At 36.1% G+C, this 19,433-nt stretch overlaps 3 protein-coding genes across 8 annotated transcripts in view; 2 read left to right on the top strand and 1 right to left on the bottom strand.

Annotated features, from left to right (window-relative positions):
* The window catches only part of LOC108623473 (lysosomal alpha-glucosidase), a 6,110-nt gene extending 1,643 nt beyond the window's left edge, over positions 1-4,467 (top strand). The window contains exons 2-16 of the mRNA XM_018022009.2: positions 23-495; positions 620-794; positions 887-977; positions 1,046-1,214; positions 1,286-1,355; positions 1,465-1,569; positions 1,936-2,193; positions 2,266-2,468; positions 2,653-2,763; positions 2,855-3,032; positions 3,119-3,267; positions 3,452-3,536; positions 3,636-3,906; positions 4,001-4,197; positions 4,281-4,467. Of these exons, the coding sequence (XP_017877498.1) occupies positions 23-495; positions 620-794; positions 887-977; positions 1,046-1,214; positions 1,286-1,355; positions 1,465-1,569; positions 1,936-2,193; positions 2,266-2,468; positions 2,653-2,763; positions 2,855-3,032; positions 3,119-3,267; positions 3,452-3,536; positions 3,636-3,906; positions 4,001-4,197; positions 4,281-4,382 (2,637 nt within the window). The 3' untranslated portion in view covers positions 4,383-4,467. The remainder of the gene's footprint in view (positions 1-22; positions 496-619; positions 795-886; positions 978-1,045; positions 1,215-1,285; positions 1,356-1,464; positions 1,570-1,935; positions 2,194-2,265; positions 2,469-2,652; positions 2,764-2,854; positions 3,033-3,118; positions 3,268-3,451; positions 3,537-3,635; positions 3,907-4,000; positions 4,198-4,280) is intronic.
* Positions 4,468-5,743: 1,276 nt separating this feature from the next.
* On the bottom strand, positions 5,744-13,127 carry LOC108623482 (zinc finger protein 239). Of its 2 annotated transcripts, none has more exons than XM_026812290.1 (2): positions 13,009-13,127; positions 5,744-12,823 (listed from the first exon to the last, which is right to left on the bottom strand). In XM_026812290.1, the coding sequence occupies exon 2, from the start codon at positions 9,936-9,938 to the stop codon at positions 7,587-7,589; it is 2,352 nt and encodes a 783-aa protein (XP_026668091.1). In that variant the 5' UTR covers positions 9,939-12,823; positions 13,009-13,127; the 3' UTR covers positions 5,744-7,586. The 2 variants fall into 2 exon arrangements, with proteins under 2 accessions (XP_026668091.1, XP_017877511.1); XM_018022022.2 differs by having other exon boundaries at positions 5,744-11,880.
* Positions 13,128-13,834: 707 nt separating this feature from the next.
* Ntan1 (N-terminal amidohydrolase 1) overlaps positions 13,835-19,433 on the top strand; it is a 15,356-nt gene continuing 9,757 nt past the window's right edge. For 2 of the 5 annotated variants that reach the window (XM_018021972.2, XM_018021973.2), the window contains exons 1-2: positions 13,836-14,435; positions 19,233-19,342. The gene's annotated coding sequence lies outside the window, so the exon portion shown is untranslated. Of the gene's footprint in view, positions 14,436-15,347; positions 15,432-17,634; positions 17,820-19,232; positions 19,343-19,433 lie in introns of those variants that run through there. The other 3 variants (XM_026812348.1, XM_026812346.1, XM_018021974.2) reach the window with 3 other exon arrangements.

Here is a 19,433-nt window from a genome sequence, read left to right as displayed (position 1 = left end):
TTAATTATTTTATTTTAAATAGTGTGATAATATTCCGCCTTCGTTACGCTTCGATTGTCATCCTGAGGATGGTTCATCCGAATTATCATGCAAACATAGGAATTGTTGTTGGAATCCTCGTAATGAAGAATTGCATTCTATAAAAGATGTACCTTTGAATATTCCGTACTGCTATTATCCCAGGGGCTGGAGCCTGTATAAGTATGAAAATATCAGTAAAGAGGGAAATGATATTTCTGGATTTTTAAAGCAAATAGGAGAATCCTTTTACAAGGATGATTTACCACTTGTTAAAGTAGAATCGAGTACTGTGGATGATTCTATTCTCCGCATAAAATTATACGATCCTCTGAACAAGAGATATGAACCCCCATGGCCTATTAGAGAAGATCCTCAGCCATTCATTCGGAAAAATGTCGATGCGAAATATAAATTAGATATCGATGATACTAAGCCTGGTTTTAAAGTTTACAGAGCATCAGATAATACAACCATGTGAGCACTGTCTTTTAAAAAGCACTTTTAGATTGAATTGCACAGAATAAATTTAGCTATTGCGTTCGAGAGTAATGTTAAAGTGGACATTAAATTGTGTACATAATTATAACATTTTTCTTAGATTCGATTCCGTGGAGATCGGAGGTTTTATATTTGCTGATCAATTTCTACAAATAAGCGCTCTTTTGCCAACTCATAATATTTATGGTATTGGAGAACACAAAGCAAGTTTGAAATTAAATACTAATTGGCAAATCTTTACATTATTTAATAAAGATCAGCCGCCCATAGAGAATGTATGTTTTATTGATTAAAATACTACTTCTAATAAATTCATTTCGGGCTATACATAAGGTGCTACGATTAAAGACTGAAAATGTTTAACTAGGCAAACCTGTATGGGGCTCACCCTTTCTATTTAATAATGGAAGATTCCGGGAAATCTCATGGGGTTCTCTTTCTCAACAGTAATGCTATGGGTAATGACCTTTTAAATAACTCTTCCTTTTTTCTCGTTTCAAAAATTACATACATCTTTAATTTTCAGATGTGATATTGCAACCATCACCCGGAATTACTTTCCGAACTATTGGTGGTATTTTTGACATATATTTCTTTTTGGGTCCTACCCCCGCAGATGTTATAAAACAGTATTCCGAAATAGTAGGGAAACCAATTATGCCTCCGTATTGGTCCCTTGGTTTTCATTTATGCAGGTATTATCTGGTATCATACACGTTGTAGAGATTTCTTTTAAAAATTTTACTACATTTACAAAACTCTGCAGATTCGGGTATCGAACCTTAGAAGACACAAAAAAAGTATGGAATAGGACCATAGCAGCAGGAATACCATTTGTAAGGTTTTTCGACATATTTGCATATTCTTGCACTTTTCGTATACATAAATATAACGAATTTTTAAATTAATTATTTATAAAGTATATCCATTTTCATTATCTTTTAGGATACTCAATGGAACGATCTAGATTACATGGACAAGAATAATGATTTTACATATAGTTCAAAGAAATTTAAATATTTACCAGAATTTGTGAATGAGCTACACTCGGTGCGTATTATTAGACATGAATAACAACATTTCATCACATTGTCTATTGACATACGTATACACATGTATAAGCGTACCTGCTTATCTAATGAAGGATCAGCTCCGCATCGTCTCAGTTCTTTGAGTTAGAAATTCTTGATCGTTATCTCTGTCGTGCCTGTTTGTTTCAACAGTTTATCAGAAACAGTATCTAGGGTCAAATATTGAATTTATGAGAGGTAGGAGGAAAGAATTGGTATACTTTCAGGAATTAGTGGGAATAATTCGACATCAATTAAAAATGCATTAGTTAAGCGGATTGTGATTGTGTATAATATAAAAGATTATACTGAGATTTGGAATGTATAGAAATTAAATATCTCATAGAGAGGAATGCACTATATTCCTTTGATCGACGCCGGTATATCTGGTTCTGAAACAAAAGGATCTTATCCGCCATATGATGACGGCATAAAAGAAGACATATTCGTAAAAGATGGAACGACCGGTAAACCATTCATCGGCAAAGTTTGGAATTCAGTATCAACTGTATGGCCTGATTTTACGAATCCTAAAGCGAAAGATTATTATTTTCGTATGATGGACACTCTGCATAAGCACTTTGCATACGATGGAGCTTGGATTGTGAGTATCATTTTCTTATTGATTGGTTTACGAGAAATAAAAATGTTAGTTTTCTTATTTAATATTTTGCAGGATATGAATGAACCATCTAATTTTTACAATGGTCAAAAAGATGGATGCTCACAGAATAAATTAGATCATCCAAAATATGTACCTAAAGTTGTAGAAGGTCTGCTCGCGACGAAAACTTTGTGTATGAATGCTAAACATTATTTAGGTGTTCATTACGATCTTCACAATACTTATGGGACAAGTCACGCGATAGCAACAAATTAGTAAGTAGAATGAAGATTGGTAGATTATATTTATTAAAATAAAAAAACAGGTGCACCGTAAAGGTAACTAGAATACGTTGCGAGTACATCTTGGCATTATGGAAATTCTGTAGCTTTTTTTTACTCACTGAATCTTTCAATCTGAGATAAATGTAACATAAATATCTATCTGTATGTAATATAGTGCATTGACTAAGATTAACCCGAAAAAGAGACCGTTTATAATATCACGTTCAACATGGGTGGGGCATGGACATTATGCCAGTCATTGGACAGGAGATGTATATTCTTCCTGGTAATTAATACAAACAAATATTTATTCTTATAATTAGTTAAACACATTGTTAAACATTTCACATTTCTTGTTGTTTGTATAATTATATTAGGGATGATTTAAAAATGAGCATTCCTGCAATTCTAACAATGAATTTTTATCAAATACCAATGGTCGGGGCTGACATTTGCGGTTTCAATGGGAACGCATCAGTAGCATTGTGTAATCGCTGGATGCAACTTGGAGCGTTTTATCCTTTTTCTCGTAATCACAACTCCGATGACACAATCGTTCGTATTTATTAAATGTTTATTTATATAAACTTATTTCATATTCTACATGTACATGTTTCATCACATATACTATATCATTGTAGGAACAAGACCCAGTTGCTATGGGCGATTTGGTAGTAAAATCATCCGTGCGTGCCCTTACGATACGTTACTGGTTGTTACCGTATTTATACACGCTATTTTTCCGCGCGCATCAATTTGGAGAAACTGTGGCGCGTCCATTGTTTTTCGAGTATGCATAATTGCTTATGACCTATTTTCCACATTGTTACAAGATAAAAAAATTTGAAGTTGTAATAAGCAGTATTGGGAAAATCCTAATTTGAAATTCGCGATATGTTGTTTTCTGCAATGCTAGTTAATTCAATTTCAATTACAATACGCGAATGCCTGTAAACATTAATTTATATTTTTAGATACACCAACGATCCTGCTACATATGGTATTGATACTCAGTTCCTATGGGGTAATTCACTGATGATAATTCCTGTTCTAGACGAAGTGAGTTAATAATCACGCTGTAAAATTATATTTAATAAAGAAATAATTTACAATATTATAATTTATAATTATAATAAAATAATTTATATGAATCGTTAGGGCAAAACAGAAGTAACAGCTTACTTACCACGTGGACTATGGTATGATTTCTATACTAAAAAAAATGTATTCGCGTTGGGTAAGAATTATACATTAAATGCGCCGCTTGATACTATACCTTTGATGATTTGTGGAGGATCGATACTAGCAATACAAAAACCAGGCAATACCACAACAAGCAGTAGGAAAAACAATTTCGCACTACTGAGTACATTGGATGATAGAAAAAGAGCAAAAGGAGAATTGTATTGGGATGATGGTGAAAGTTCAGGTATACAATAATGACTTTTTTGTCAATTGAATCCCGTTCTATCACGGGTCCCTTCAAAAGTATTTTTACTATTTATATACGTGTGTATTTGTAGATTCATTCGAGAAAGGACAATTTATCTGGTCATTATTCCTTATCGAAAATGATACTTTATCCAGTTCCAAAGTAAAAAAAGGTACTTTTGATGAACGAATTATTTTGGATGAAATACAAATTTGGGGAATAGCTGACGTTTCACAAGTCGTCCTGAATAATCGTCAACAACGATTCGAGTATGACTATGCAACAGATGTAAGTTACTTATGTCCACATTTTAAAATTGTATTGTATTTCCAATTGTAGAAATAGTAATAATTGTAAACGCGATCTTTCAGTATCTGAAAGTGAACGGCTTGGAATTAGACTTGAGAGAAGATTTCTTGCTTTCATGGACATACGTTGACTCTGAATTAGAAGATAACAGTGATAAGAAGTAAATAGGCTGTAACTTTTACCTGACTATAGGTAAGATTGTATATATACGAATGTTATTCTGATATATAAAATAAGTCTCGAACGTTTTTTTATATTATTTTTATTCATCCATATTTGTATACATATATATTTTCTATTTGTATGTTAAACTATATATTATATTGAATAAAGAAAACAAAAAAAAGGAAACCATTTTTAATTTCAACGTTTATGGCACTATAACGAAAAAAACAATAAATATAATTTTTAATTTTTTTAAATAATTAATTCCGCTCGGACCTTACAGGAAAAGAGTGTAATGCGAATATAATAAAGCTTCCGTCTTTAAAATGACGATAAAAGTAACAATACAGTTAGTCAGTCGTATTGCGGCATTGGTAACAGAATGATCGCTTTGGCACCGTGTAATATAACGCATATAGTAAAAGCATCCCGATCTTTCCGATCAGCACCATCGTTTAAAACGTCGAAATTTTCGTTTCTGTTCTATGCGCATATCTACAATCACGCGAGTACATTCTTTTGACCTCGATCTATATTCAGTAGATTCCCTACGACACTTATTTGCATTTCCATAGCAGACAAAAGAGGTGATTTTGATCTTTTCGGAATAAATTTCGAAGCAACATTGACGTCGCACGGTCCCTGTACATACATACATATCTCTCGCTTCTACTGTACTTAGAATCCTATAACTGAAGAGAATTTTTTTGACGGATGTACGTGAAACACGCGCTTTAAATAAACGAATGACCATATAAAAACAATTTTTCTCCCATGCTCTTTGATAGAACCAAAGGCATGAGAAACAAGTATTATCGCGTTTTTTGTTTACAATTTCAACGAAGCTCGTGCAACAAACGAGTACAAAATCAACGCTATACTCATAACATATGATAACATAATATTTCAAGTATTTATAGAGTACGCGAAATACAATACTATGCGATGGTACAATAAAAAACACATAATCGCATAATCGCTCATATATCTTTCTGTTTGCATCGCATACTAACATACAGTGGCGTACTTTTGCATATGCGGTCGAGGTGGCCGTTTCGACTTCCGCAAACCAGTTGTTCTCACACGATACTACGGCTATATAAAAATCTCGTAAAAATATTGATAATCTCTTTTCGTTGATATCGAAGAAACCTAAAAGGATAGCATGAGAATCCTTTTTAATTCAAGATTAATTCACGAATGGCAAATGATAATAATTATTTTGTTAGCGTAGCATCTCGAACGCTAAGTCCGCCACTGTTAACATAACATAGTAACATACTTAATATGTATATATATATATGCAATGCATGTACATTGTACGTATGTATATATAATGTATATATATATTTTTTAATTCTTTCTTCATTTATATTAATTTTGCAACCTTCATCATTATTGTCTGCTCACATTTACTTATACCGATCTAAAAGATGTCACATTTCCAAACTACAGTGTTTACGATCGATTAACCGAGTTAACGTATCAACATCGATATCCAGGGTTACGTATTGAAATTAATGAATATGCACTAGTAATAATTACGCAATATAATGAACACAAGAAAAGGCCCGTGATAATACGCGGCTTAGACAAAGAAGTTTCACGTTAGAAAACGTGAATGTGTACAGTATAGTGGACAAAATCACGACAATTTTAATGCAGTAATTCTTTGCAGTCTTTGACTAGCATTATGATCTTTGATTTATAATAACGTACCATGATTCCATATGTTATCTTATATTTAGAAAATAATCTTATTTATATCAAGCGATAAAAAGGACAGCAAAAGAGAATCAAACTAATTATTACTGTAAATGTGTAATAATTTTTCTCGATACTATACACATATTGCATTTTAATAATAATGATAATAATAATAACAATAATACAAATAGATATACTATATGTTGCATATTGCATTTCATGTAAAAATGGCAAGAACGAAAAATCGATGAAGTTACGTATTTTTATCATACATACTTTTGTGATACTAATAAGGATGGTGAAACTGCAAATGTTAATGAAACTGAAACGTATGTTGATTTTTTTAGCCTCTTCAAGTATAAAAGATATTTGAATGATTTTCGTAAAGTCGCACTTGAATACATTTACATGTAGCGTATGTATCAGAAAGTTTTCTCTTTTCCTTCGGTTACAAAGTGAATATTTATTTTCCTACAATGAATACTATGCATTGGCTAGAAGAAAATGTTACTTGTTTGTACTACATGAGTTTCTTAATCACCTTTACGCGTATGTATCTTTTTTATAAATACATATCACGATGAATACGTACCTCCGAGCAAATAATACAAACAAGTAAAAAAATGATTAACATTTAACTAGGGCAAGAAGCAAAAGGCATAGGCAACCCTGATGAAAATCGCGTCGCATTAAAAACGTTAAAATAATACCAGATATCATTAAGCATTGGCAGATGAACGAGGATCAACTCGTGAATTCATTCGTTACACATAAATCACAAAATAATTTTACGTAAACGTCTAAATGTTCTTAAATTGTTCATACGAACGGCATGGCACTCGTGCAATTAATTTATCATATACAGAAGATCTAGAATGGATTTCGAAGTTCATTCGATCTAAGATTTAAGCTTATCAATTTAGCCAATTCCTTAATTATGATTTTGTATTCTAAAGAGAATGAACTGGTATAAAATGAGAAACCGTCATTATTGTTACTGGATAATTATTAAAAATATTGCCGTTTGCACTTTCGACTAGCAAATACCAATATCGTTATATAGCAGTATACACAAAGCCATCCGTGCATCGTGATTTTAATAAACAATTACTAAAGGCTCTATCATCCCTACTCTCACCTCTATATGTACCTACTAGTACGACAAACAATAACTGAAATGGTCACAGACATACAAGCGCACACATATACACAAGTGCACGTTTTTCCTTCACCACTTCACAGTTATTTTTGCAATTCGTCTATACTTATTTTTACCTACCAATTACGTAGAAAAATAATAGAAAAATTTTTTATATACGAGGATCGTTCATTTCCAAAGCAGTCTTTAACAATTAATTAAAAAAAAAAGCCTCTGTTTCAGGGTTAAATTGTAATTTCCATGGCGGTTTAAGATAACTTATTTCTTGTTACTCTTTGGTAAATATGTAATGGCAATTATCATTTGATTTAATTGGCATTGAATTAATAAAGTTCATTTACGTAGTAGTAAGCGTTTCTAATATATCCTCGGGAGTTTTGTTTAACTTGCGGAACTTCTCCCAGTGTTCTTTGGGTACCGTCCACTTGAGAAATATCTCAAGATTCTTGGTAAGACGTTCGTGTTCCGAGAGACCGTTGCTCGGGACAGGATCTTTGCCGGCAGATATCAAGCAATCGTGGAGAACATTATCGATCAATCGTTTACCGAATCCCAATTCGTCGAGTCGTTCTTGTTTGCTGATCCTCTTGAGAAGCACAGCGAGCAACAGTCTCATCCTCGCAACAGTCATTACTTTGTACTTCGCAGTTGGCGGCAAAGATTTATCGGTAACGACCTCATTGGGAACCACCTGTGGCGTCGATTGTATGGCCGGCGAGATCGTTATCACGGGCACCGTGTCCTTGTTACAATTATCCGAAGTTCCGAGTTTGCTTTCCGATCCAGCTTGGCAAGTCTTCTCGTGGCTCTCGAGATCGCTCTTCATCTTAAAGAAAGTGTTACACCTTTTGCAGTTGTACGGGTCGTCCCTTCCGTGTATACACTTCATGTGTTTCTTCCAATGGGGTAGTTGCGTAAAACCTGCGTTACATTCGGCGCACTTGAACGGTCTTTCGCCGGTGTGTCTTCGCGTGTGAAGTTTAAGCGCCGTTGAATGGGCGAACGCCTGCCAGCATACTAGACACCTGAAGGGTCTCTGCCCCGAATGCGTTCTCTGATGAACGGTCAGTTGTGATTTTTGTGCGAATCGTTGGCCACACGTGGCGCAACCATGCGGTCGGTCGCGCGCGTGCGTTCTCATGTGTTGAGGTAAGTGACCCTTGAATGTCTTGTTGCAGATCGCGCAAAAGTACGATTTCACGTCCCTGTGGAGGCAATCGAGATGTTTTTTGAGTGCATCTCGGCGAACGAACGCTCGACCACAAAGCTCGCACTTGTAGTCCTTTTGACCATTGTGCCGTTTTAAGTGTAGCGTCAAATTCGCAGCACACGTGAACATACCGGGACATAATTCGCAACGAAATGGCTTTATTTGACTGTGAGTGGAACGATGTGAAACTAATTGTCCTGCTCTAGCGAAACACTTTCCGCAGTCCACACATTTGTGCGGCTTGAATCCGGTGTGAATTCTTATGTGTAACTTCACTCGTTCCTTCAAAGGGAACTCTTTACCGCAATAGTCGCACTTGAAACTCGGTCCAGTTTCGTGTGCTATCTTGTAATGATTACGGAGACCAGCGCTACCTTTGAATCGTGCGTCACATAGAATGCAACAATAATTCTTCTCCTCATTCTTCTGCGACGATGTTCCAGCACCACGCGCGGCACGTCTCAGCACCATACCCTTCCGCCCGTTTTCACTGTCACTTACATTTTCCTTTTTTGAAGACGAAGATGATGATGACAACGATGATTCGATGAGAGCCACGTTATCAATAGTATCTGACTCGTTCGTATAATTCTCTTCAACCCTAAATCGACTCGAATTATTATTCTCATTCTCAATGACACAATTCAGTGATATCGTTTGAACGTCTATCTTTGATTCATTAAATGAATTCTCCAGCAACATTCTTGTATTTTTCTTCATGTCTGAAGAAATCCCAACTCGTTCGAGTAGCGCACCGTCGGTAGTCCTCGAAGAATCATTTTCACAAATTCTTCCAGTATCGTCCGAGCTTATCCGTCGTCTTTGTCTATCATCTACTATTTCACGACCAGATATATAAATTTCATCGTTCAAATGACTGTTTTTGTCAAGATCCAAATAAGTCTTCGATTCTTCTTGTTCGTTAAATTCTGACAGATCTCCTTTATCATCTTGTACAAATATAATTTCATGTTTTTGAATTTTATCCGTCGCGACCTTCTCTTTTCGTGATTTTGAATCACTATCGTTTATCGATTTTGTAATCACGCGCTTTCGTCTTCTATCCCTCAATCTGGTTTCAATCGTGGACTTTTGATTGTCAGTTTTGTCTTTCTCACCGTTCTCGATACCATCGATCATATATTTATCGCACACACGGATTTTCCTCCTTCGCACTTTATCTCCCTGCCACTGTTTATCATTATCCTGTTTTCCTTGTTCAGTTTGTCCGATTCTTTTACAAAACGGCGAATTTTGTGAACGAAGTTCGTGCTCGACGTGATCGATACAACTATCGGTGGTGAAACTCTGAAGTAGTTTCAAGGCATCGGTTGCGTCTGAATTTTTATAAACACCATTTTCTCTGATTCGTGACTGTTTCACCGGCAACAATTCCGTGAGTTGAACTTCCTCTTGCTGCAGTTGGTCGTTTTCAGCCACTTGACTCGAAATAGTCTGTTGCATATCGATCGTAGCCATTTATAATGAATTTTCTTCTATACCGCCTGTCCTCTATCTCGATTACTTTCAAGAGACTTCGATGCTGATACATTAATTATCGAAACGCGAGTCAATTAGAAATTCTATTACTTTTAGCATTTAAAATTTAGTCAGTCTTAAAATCGTGTAATGCACTCATTTTTGGGTTTGATTCTAGCTTTAGCGCAGAGTTTATTTCTTGTAAATGTCGTTAGGAACAGGAGAGGCAGAGAGGCACATGCGCACGTTCGTGAAGTAACTACTCGGTTATCGTACTCTTATCGTTTCAATATTCCCTCTCCCTCCCTCCTTCTTCCTACTCTACCCTCTATATTTGCGTTTTCTTTCCTCTTTCATTCACTCACTCCGGCGCCTCTTACACGATTTATTAATATTACCGACTCGAAATATTCTTAATTTTTAGTTCGCCTCAATACGAATTAATACAGTTCCAATCCTAATATTTATCGAAATCCAAGGAATAATATAAACGGCGAATAGAGTAAGAAGAATGACAAGGAGGAACGATCATCTCTAAGAAACTGCCGGGCGCGTACTTTTCCCCTTCTTACTTACGATTCCAATTCACGTATAAAAACGATAATTTCCTTTATGTGTTAGCTCTCTGAGAACACGCACTTAGTTGTTGCGCGCATTGGAATCACCGAGAGTCTCGGAAGTACGGACTGAGAGAAGTATCGAGCGAGCTAAGAACGGAAGTCGGAAGTGAGTTCAACGTCGGTCAAGAATTTAGAAGAGAAGTTTAATTAACATATAGGTCGTGTATATGTGCGTGAATACACGGAGTTTCCCCTTCTTGTTGAAAAAAACGATCGACGTTTGCAGGAGGAATGTCAATCGCGAAATAACTACGCCGGCCATACATATGTATATGTATAAGAGCGACGTGTAGGAGAAACGACAGGGTTGTTACTCCTCGATGCTGGTCGTCGCGACGATCGACTGACTGCCTCTTCCCCGTAGCTCTGTTTCCTTGACGGCGATTGCGCGCCTTTTTCCACGCAAGCGCAATTTGTGCTTGGTCGATATCGGTCCGAATTTAACCCCTCCGCCCTAACATTCTCTTTCTTTGTCCTTTTCATTCGTCCAACCCTTTACTCTCGATTCTTTATAATTTTCCGGAGACCATTTTCATGCCATGTGTTACTTGACTACATATTCAATGCGGCGTTATCCAACGATTTTGCACTGTTCTCTATCTGTATCGAAATGATCGTCGTTTGTTGAATGAATATCAAAGGATACGATCAAAGGTGCATCGATGTTACCAGACGATTTGATATGCTTCACGATTTCAGAGGATGTTGCTTCTAGCAGCATGCGCGCACGAGCTGTTCACCAGTCGTACTGTTTATGCATTTCATTTTTCATTTACGCATTTGACGCAACAATTTCTCGTGTGATTTTTATATTTTTTTATCTTTCAGTCCTAATTGTAATCTTATTTGTTACTGTTTTCCTCGGTGATACAACTACGATTAACGATTTCTTTGGTAATACTATTGAATAGGAACGATGTTTCATCGTTATTTTCGTGGCGCGATCACCGATGCGGAATCTTCAGGTTTACTTTTTTTCTCTTCGTCGTAAGTGCGAAGATAAAATCTCGATTTGGCGAAATTCGTTTATCGTGCTTCTATATATTTGCGCTTGCACGTTTCGAGTTCGTCGTATAATCTTTTCTTATCTCGACGACTCGTCATAATTTCCTGTTTAAGAAGTAAGTCTTCCTGTCTTGACTAGATTGCACGCGCGTTAACTTTCCGCGAACAAGAGTACTCCGTTTTCTTTTTTTCATTAATCGCAGAGACATTTGTACGTCACTTCTGTCTCGATTAGTAAATCGTGTTAGTAGTCATACAGCCTTTCCCCTTTAAATCTGTCCCATGGTTAGCGTGAAAACTGAAGAACCCACCACCATCTGAAAGAAACCAAGAGAAATACCGCTGGTATTTCTTCGTCGCTTTTAATCTACTCAAGTTATTATCTTGTAATTTGAAGTGAATTTGTGATTTTATCAATTAAATCAAGCGTCTCGATCAATCAGTCAATGAATCGATTAATGTACGATGCACCTTTTTAAAAATATCGCGGACTTCATGCGCTTTCGTTTACGAATATTGCGATACACTCATTATTATAAACGCAACTTCACTAAATTTCGGCAATAGAATTCCATTGTTTTACTATAACAATACATTGAAAAACCGTGAAATCACAATAAATAGTAATTCGTTTTGAACTTATGATCTCGTAGCTTATTTGTACGGTAAACTTAACTACGGTCATCAATTATCGAGTGATGAGAAGAATATTATTTTGTGAAACTTTTTGCACAGTACAAAGTGTAAATGAATAATTCCAATGAGATGTATACGAAATCGTCCGAGATAAATGTGAAGCAAAAAAATACAACACTTCTATTAATTGAAATAAGTATTGAAAAAGTTTAAGAATCTATGAGATCGTGTTCTTCGTAATTCCAATCTTTCGCAAACCGTTTCCATAATAAGCGCCATGATAAATAATTCTACGCAACGTTAATTCCAGTTGCATAAGTTGATTTACGTTAAGATTAATTTTATTAGTACTTTGAAACAAGAAAGCTAAACAATTGAAAACCTTGTCGCTTGTCGGGTCGGGACGGAATAAATTAAACCGATTGCTTAAGCTCGAACCATTTCCCGTGTCTCTCGCTTACAATTAGATCAAGCTTGCGATCTTTCGCAAGCACATAAGTTTGTGCGTGCGTTTGTTCATGAATATTCCTGTCTGCATAGAGAGGCTCGCTATAGACATAGACCCCGTGCTCTCGTTTCATCGCGACGTGACACACGTTTGTGCAACGCATTGAACTTCCCAGGCTGGAAAGAGAGACGGGTTGCACACACGTATATGTAAGAAGTATATACATATACATAACGCGTATCGCGAGATTTCATCGCTCTTGACTAGTGTAAATTTCCCGCCAGTTCGAGCCCTATCCCAGTGACCAGGTTGCTAAACGAGTTATGTTCAATTATACGCGATAACACTACTTTTTACTCACCAGACACAGCGAGACTCGAAATATCAGCTGCCGCAGCAAGAAGAAGGCTTCCTCGCGAAGCATCCGTTCAACCCTACCCTTCTATCGCCATCTTCGAATCACGTTCGACTTTGTCGATGAAGTTCTCGAGAGCCGAGTAGAGGGGCGAAATAATCTAGAATGCTGTACCCTATTTTTCCAACAGATGGCACGAAGATTCATTTAAAGCTTGCGTAAGACCACCGAGGAGTGCCAAAACGTGAATTCTAAATAGAATGTATGTAAATATTCTTGTTTATTCTTAAAACAATATTCTAGACGATAAAATAATATATGATTCTTGACTCTGAATTTAATGTTATTTTTTCTGGGTTGAAATTGTGGTTCAACAAGGTGTCTGTTATTCCTATTGTTTTTTTATTAGTATCTATTTTAATTATAAACAATATAAATAAACTGATCACGTACATTCTACGGATTCGTTGAAAATCTCAAATTGCATAATAATTATTTTGAAATTCTATTATCAAAAGTGATGAAATCTTGCTTGTCGTAAATGATGTCGTAATGATGACTTATATTACCAGGCTATTGAAATCACTACGATGTAGTAGAAAAACTAAAGACATATGATACGAATTTGTTCCTAGTTTTTATACAGAATGTTATGATTTTTAATAATCATTACTTACAAACGAAAATAATACATTTGTTCGATTAAGTGTGCAAATTAACGTCTGAAAGTGGGAAAAGTGTTTTGAAATACGAATGGACGCCATTGTTACCGCGAAAGCCGAAGAACGACGGAAACAAACGAAGCTGGATTATAGGAGACGAGAATTCGGACTGCAAACGCGAGTGCCAGTGCGGACGATACAGACGGTGTGTGAGCAAGTTTATCGAGAGGAAGAGAGAAAGATGAAAAAAATAAGGGAGAACGTGTGGCGATCCTACTAGATTTTTAGTAAACTGTCAGTCGAAACTTCCGCTCTTTCTCTATGGATTGTGTGAAAGTAGTGATTCGTGAGTGACGTGTCTGCCAAGCTCGCTACATCTCAATCGGCATCTTTGCGCTTCTTTTCTGGCCATTCTTTCGTTTCGTCGGAACGGTCTCGTACTCTGATACTCTCGTTAGCTCGCAGTCGGTCGGGGTTATATGCATACGTCGTGCGTGCTCAACGAATTGTGTGTCCTCTCACGTGAACGACGATAACGGCGAGTTTTACGAAAAGTTGACGGCGCTGGCAATGTTAACGGTGACAATGCGACAACTGACGTTTCGTTTCTGATCGACTGTGTCGCGTGTGTATACCACCAGTTGCGTGTACGTTGCGTAACTACGATTTTACGACAGCTACCTCGTCGTCGTCAGTTTAAATACAAGTTCAACACTGTTGGACATCTTATTTCAACTCTTATTAACGACAATTAATCAACGTCAACAAAGGGTAAGTGTTTCTCAAATAATCACACACATTATTGCATCGTATGTATTTGATATAATTTCCATGTTTGATTTTATTGAACTACTAAGTAAGTATTATCTATTATACCAAGTTATCTGAGTATGTGATTATCTAATACAAGCACAGTCGTTTTGCTTTAATAAAAATGCATCTATAAATCTTAGATTTCTACTTGGATAACTCTTGATTCAATTCCAATACATGTCTGAGTGATTTTGAATAACAGACAAAAGTCAAGCTTGTTGAAAGCAGATAGTTTTACAATATACGATATGTTTATAGTTAGTCGTCAAGTGATCGCATGCACCCGACGACCGGCGCTAAAGATAAAAGAAACGAATTTAATTTATATGTACTTTAATCGTTATTTAATTAATTTTAAGTGAAATTATAGAAGGTAAAAGTTGTGCACTGAATTTTATGTTCACATTGCAATGCTGGCGATGTGTAATTGACGTCAAGAGAAAAGCTGTTATATGATGTATATGTATACAAACATAAACGTTGTGCATATTGCATGTATACATATATGTACATGTATACGTATATGTAGAGTAGATACTATAAATTGCGTCGTAGAACAACTTGCACAATTTGCAAGCGTTAACATATGTGATCGAACTTGAACGAAATCGCGTGATTATTATAATGTTTGTACGTGCTGCATTTATGAAACTATTCACTGCTCGATCTACATATATAGATATTTTTCCTTTTCTTTATGCACAGTTTTTATCGTGTGCTAGAAAAATGGATAATCAATGTTTACATTTATATGTTGTGGTTTAAGTGAAATCTGAATCGTGTTGAGGCTCGTATCGAACGAAATTTTAATAGTCTTTTACAGTTTTCTTTATTTTATGTAACAAACGTAGTTTAAAAGAAAAATTCAAAGTGTTTACTGTTTCATATTCTCTTGAATGATTAACCATGAAGTCGAATTGGCTTGTGAACAAAAGTCATTATAAAAAGGAATATGTAAGTATTATTACAATCGAAGTGTTAAAAATGTTTATGATGCAAGAAAGAATTACGTGTATGTTTTTCGAAACGTCGATTAATGACTGAGAGTCACTGTTCGAATGAACTTCATTAATCTGAACGCGGTCAGGTCTTGGATTCTGTATCTCGTATACGTGCATCCGACATAGCGCGTTTTCCTGCATCACGTGTGTACTTTTGCTGCATTTAAATAGTATGCGCACACATGCTGTACGCTGATCACACGGAACGTCTCGGTTTTTAAATATATTCACACACGAACTTCTATTCGTTTTGACATTTTGAATGTGTTGACGCTCGCACACATTTCTTTTCAATTCCCTACTTATTCATCGATTCTTTCCTCCAATCTCCATATCTTAAGAATTGCATGCTATTTGTATAATATTATTCCATTTTTCCTTACAGCTTGTTTCATTCTCCTATAATCGTTTCTTTTTTATGCTCGCTACTTTTACAATTATTTGTCGATTCTTTTTATATAATAGCCATAAATGTAAAGGTAATGCAATAATATTTCCATATCTGTACTCCCCGAGTATATATATTTTTACACATTAGGTTTGACTAATTTAAAATATAATTTTTTATCTAGAATATGTAGGCACAGTGATAATCGCAACTTTCACGTGGCCGCACACTTCAATTGATAGGTTTGCAGTGCATGATATATTTGAGCAAACTGTCGCCTGGGATTAGAAGTATTAGCAATAATCATTATTCAATCAAGTTTTTTCTTTTATATTCTCTTTATATTTTACACATTATTCTAGCAAAAGCGAGACAGGTTTCAAAGTAAAATGTTATTTACATGATGCGTTGTAGAGCAGGAAGAAAAATCTTGAGGAAATAATACAAATACAATATAGATGATATATAGGTTTAAAAGAGAAAGGGATGACTCTCAACAGTTCGGTCTTTCTTAAGTCAAGGACTAAACTGAGTTAAAGCGCTCTTAAGGCTAGTACAGGGTGTTAACCTTTTGCTCTCTTGCTAGCTCATCTGTGACAGCTACTTGCCACTAAACGATACACCATCATTTTCCGTAACATTTCAATTTTATGCACGATTTACGACTTCCCCTACCAAACGCCAAGCCGCATTACGACTTCTCATTTCTTAAATTGTTCTTGTACGAATTTCGATTGAATCGAGTCGCTACAGTCTTGTTTAAAAATTGTCGGCTTTAAATTTTTTGTTAACAGTTTCCTTACTTATAATGTATCGACACCCTTGTTTTATTCATTATCCTTTGTAATAAGCGATATCAGAAGCTAGTCTAGATTTAGTTCCACTAAAATTTGATTATACTGCTCAACAGATTACATTTAGTATGTGTGCCATTATAATGCAAATAGCACACGGTTTAATTTACGCTCGTTTCGTCTATGTTCCGTTAACGCATTAACTCGCTTAGATGTAAGTTGCACTAATACTATAATCGAATGAATACACACGGTGGTTATATTTATGTCCCGCGATGGATTTTATAGACACGTACACATTTAATAGGATAATGCGTTTCGCATGCGTGTTATCTATGCATATCGTTGCAGCATCGTGCCAGGAACCAGAGGTATACGTGCACGTGCACGTGGTTACATGTATCGTATGCGTGCATAGACGGCGTGTAGAGAGGCCTGGCAACTGGACTCCCCCCGGGGCGTACATAAATCAGAAACTCAGGTTTAAGCTTAGCTCGAAGCACGATACCAGATATTTAGATGCACTCAGTGTTCCTGAAATAATTCGCCACGAAGTGGTTTATGGAGTTGAGAATTGGGACAATACATTTACTAATGTGCGCGTTGTCATGTCTCTCTATTATTTACTTCATTCTCACATGTACATTTACCACTGTACTTTGTACATCAAAATATTTCATTCCTTGTTCTTGAGTGCAAAACGCAATTATGAACTATTACAAACTGTGAAATGGAAATACCTCAGTCACTGTCATGCGCATTATAATATTAAATAACACCGTTAGTTGGTTGAATTTATCGGTAAACTCTTAGAATTAATAAGCTTGAAACGTGCGAAATTAAATGTTCTCTGTCGGTTGACTTTCAATTTCGGTTATTTAAGTGGATCAGTCGGGTTGTTCGTATGTAGTTGGTGGGACGATAGAAACGAGCAAAGGATGGGAAGGCAGGAGAAGTGAAACTAAAAGAACGAAGGGAGGAAAAGAGGACCCGGAAGGACAGACAGCTCACCTTCTATCGGGCCACTGACTCTCGTCTTCTGTTGCATAACGTTTCACTCGCTATACGGAGAGAATACATCTTATAGGGAGATGCGACTTGAGAGTCACTGGACCGTGTACCGGTTGTTCCACTCGTGGAATGCGGACTAGCCTGTGGTGTACGTGCACATGTATCTACGTATTTACGTTCACGTCCGCGTCCGTATCCTGGCAATATTCCTTCCACCTTTGCGTGTATGTAGAGGCTAGATGCGCGCAACTTTTCGATAGGCTAGCGCGATTCTCCGAATGTTAATAACGAATGAATGTGCTCTCGCACTGCTTAGGGAACTAATTTCTTCGTAGCCAGTGCAACGAACAACTATTTCTTTTTGCTATTATCTAACTCTGTTATACAGGGCAAGTCAATACGAATGTCCAAAATTGTTAAAGTTTAATAAATTGCCTTAACGATCGGATGAATTCTTGTATTTTATCAAGACTTCATAATGAAATCAGTATTCTACTATTTAAAATGATAGCTCTTGTTATTTTCACTCTGCGTTTAACAAAACAAGCGATTTCAACACCGAAGTAATGATGAAAACAGTCTGTACATTTTGATAAAAGTTTACGTCTGATTCTACGTACTACGTATGAAAAAGTATATGAGATAAATAAGAGGAAAGAGAAGAGAAACGCGAGTTCGTCGCATCGTATAAAGAATATACGTATGCATGTGCACGCGAATGCGTTCATAAACAATCGGAGGAAGTTGTAGCGCATAAATATGTAGAGAGTCAGTCGGTTGCGGGCTTGTTGGGCCACTGTATGCAAATTCAACCTATCGGCTATACGGACAGTTGTTAGTTTACGTGAGACCACACGAAATGTTTCCTTTTTTATTTTTTTGTTCGAAGTCACCACAGAGGAAAGAAAAGTATCGAACGGTAGAAACGAGGGTTGCCAGAGTAGAGCCATTTCCTTGTGCTCTTTCGAATCAAACAGAGTAACTTTCCGATCATTCCCGATCACGTGTCTTTTATTATTTTAATAAGAAGTATCACATGTAATTGTTAACTAATAATTGTATTAAGACGTGCTACATTATGAAGATCGTTAAATAAATCTATCTTGGTAATTTGATAAACTAATTGTAAAATGTATTTCTGTTAGGCTTCATACTGAAATCAATAAGCAATGGATATTTCCTATTGACTCACTCTGCATACTTCGAACGATTTTTAATGAATTTGTTAATATTAGAATGAATTAGCTGGTAAAACGAGGCGACTCGAGACCGTCTCTAAGGTAGTTCACAATACCGGAGTTAGAGCGAAGGAACGTGCAATCTACCGTTATTCGCGATGAATCATTCAAACTGATTGCGTTTCCCTTTGCAAGTGATACATAGAACATAAAAAAATCTTATAAAATCGCGATCCATTTTATATATTCAGATCGTCTATGCGTTAACGTATTACATTTAAAAAAAACGCAAGATATTTGAATTCCAATAGAAACTATTTATATCTTCTTTTCATTAGTCTCTGCGTGCGCTATAAATTATTTTATGTTTCTTGTTGTTGCAGATAGATAAGAAAAAGTTGAAGATAAAAACCGAGCGGAGAGCGGAATATTGTTTGAAAATGGCGGCAGGGACGTGTCAATCGGCCTGAGGAAAAATTAAAACAGACACAAGGTAAGCGTTGTAGTACTGTATATTTTTTCCTAATAAATGTCGCATAAGTAGATTGCGTTTTTTTCATACAAAATGAAACATTTCTTATGTC

The sequence above is a fragment of the Ceratina calcarata genome, unplaced genomic scaffold (assembly GCF_001652005.2).
Source record: "Ceratina calcarata isolate Rehan_Ccalc_2016 unplaced genomic scaffold, ASM165200v1 scaffold27, whole genome shotgun sequence".
In the NCBI taxonomy this organism is placed as follows: domain Eukaryota; kingdom Metazoa; phylum Arthropoda; class Insecta; order Hymenoptera; family Apidae; genus Ceratina; species Ceratina calcarata.
The sequence above is the reverse complement of the archived record's forward strand: the minus strand, read 5'-3'. Positions and strand labels throughout refer to the sequence as shown.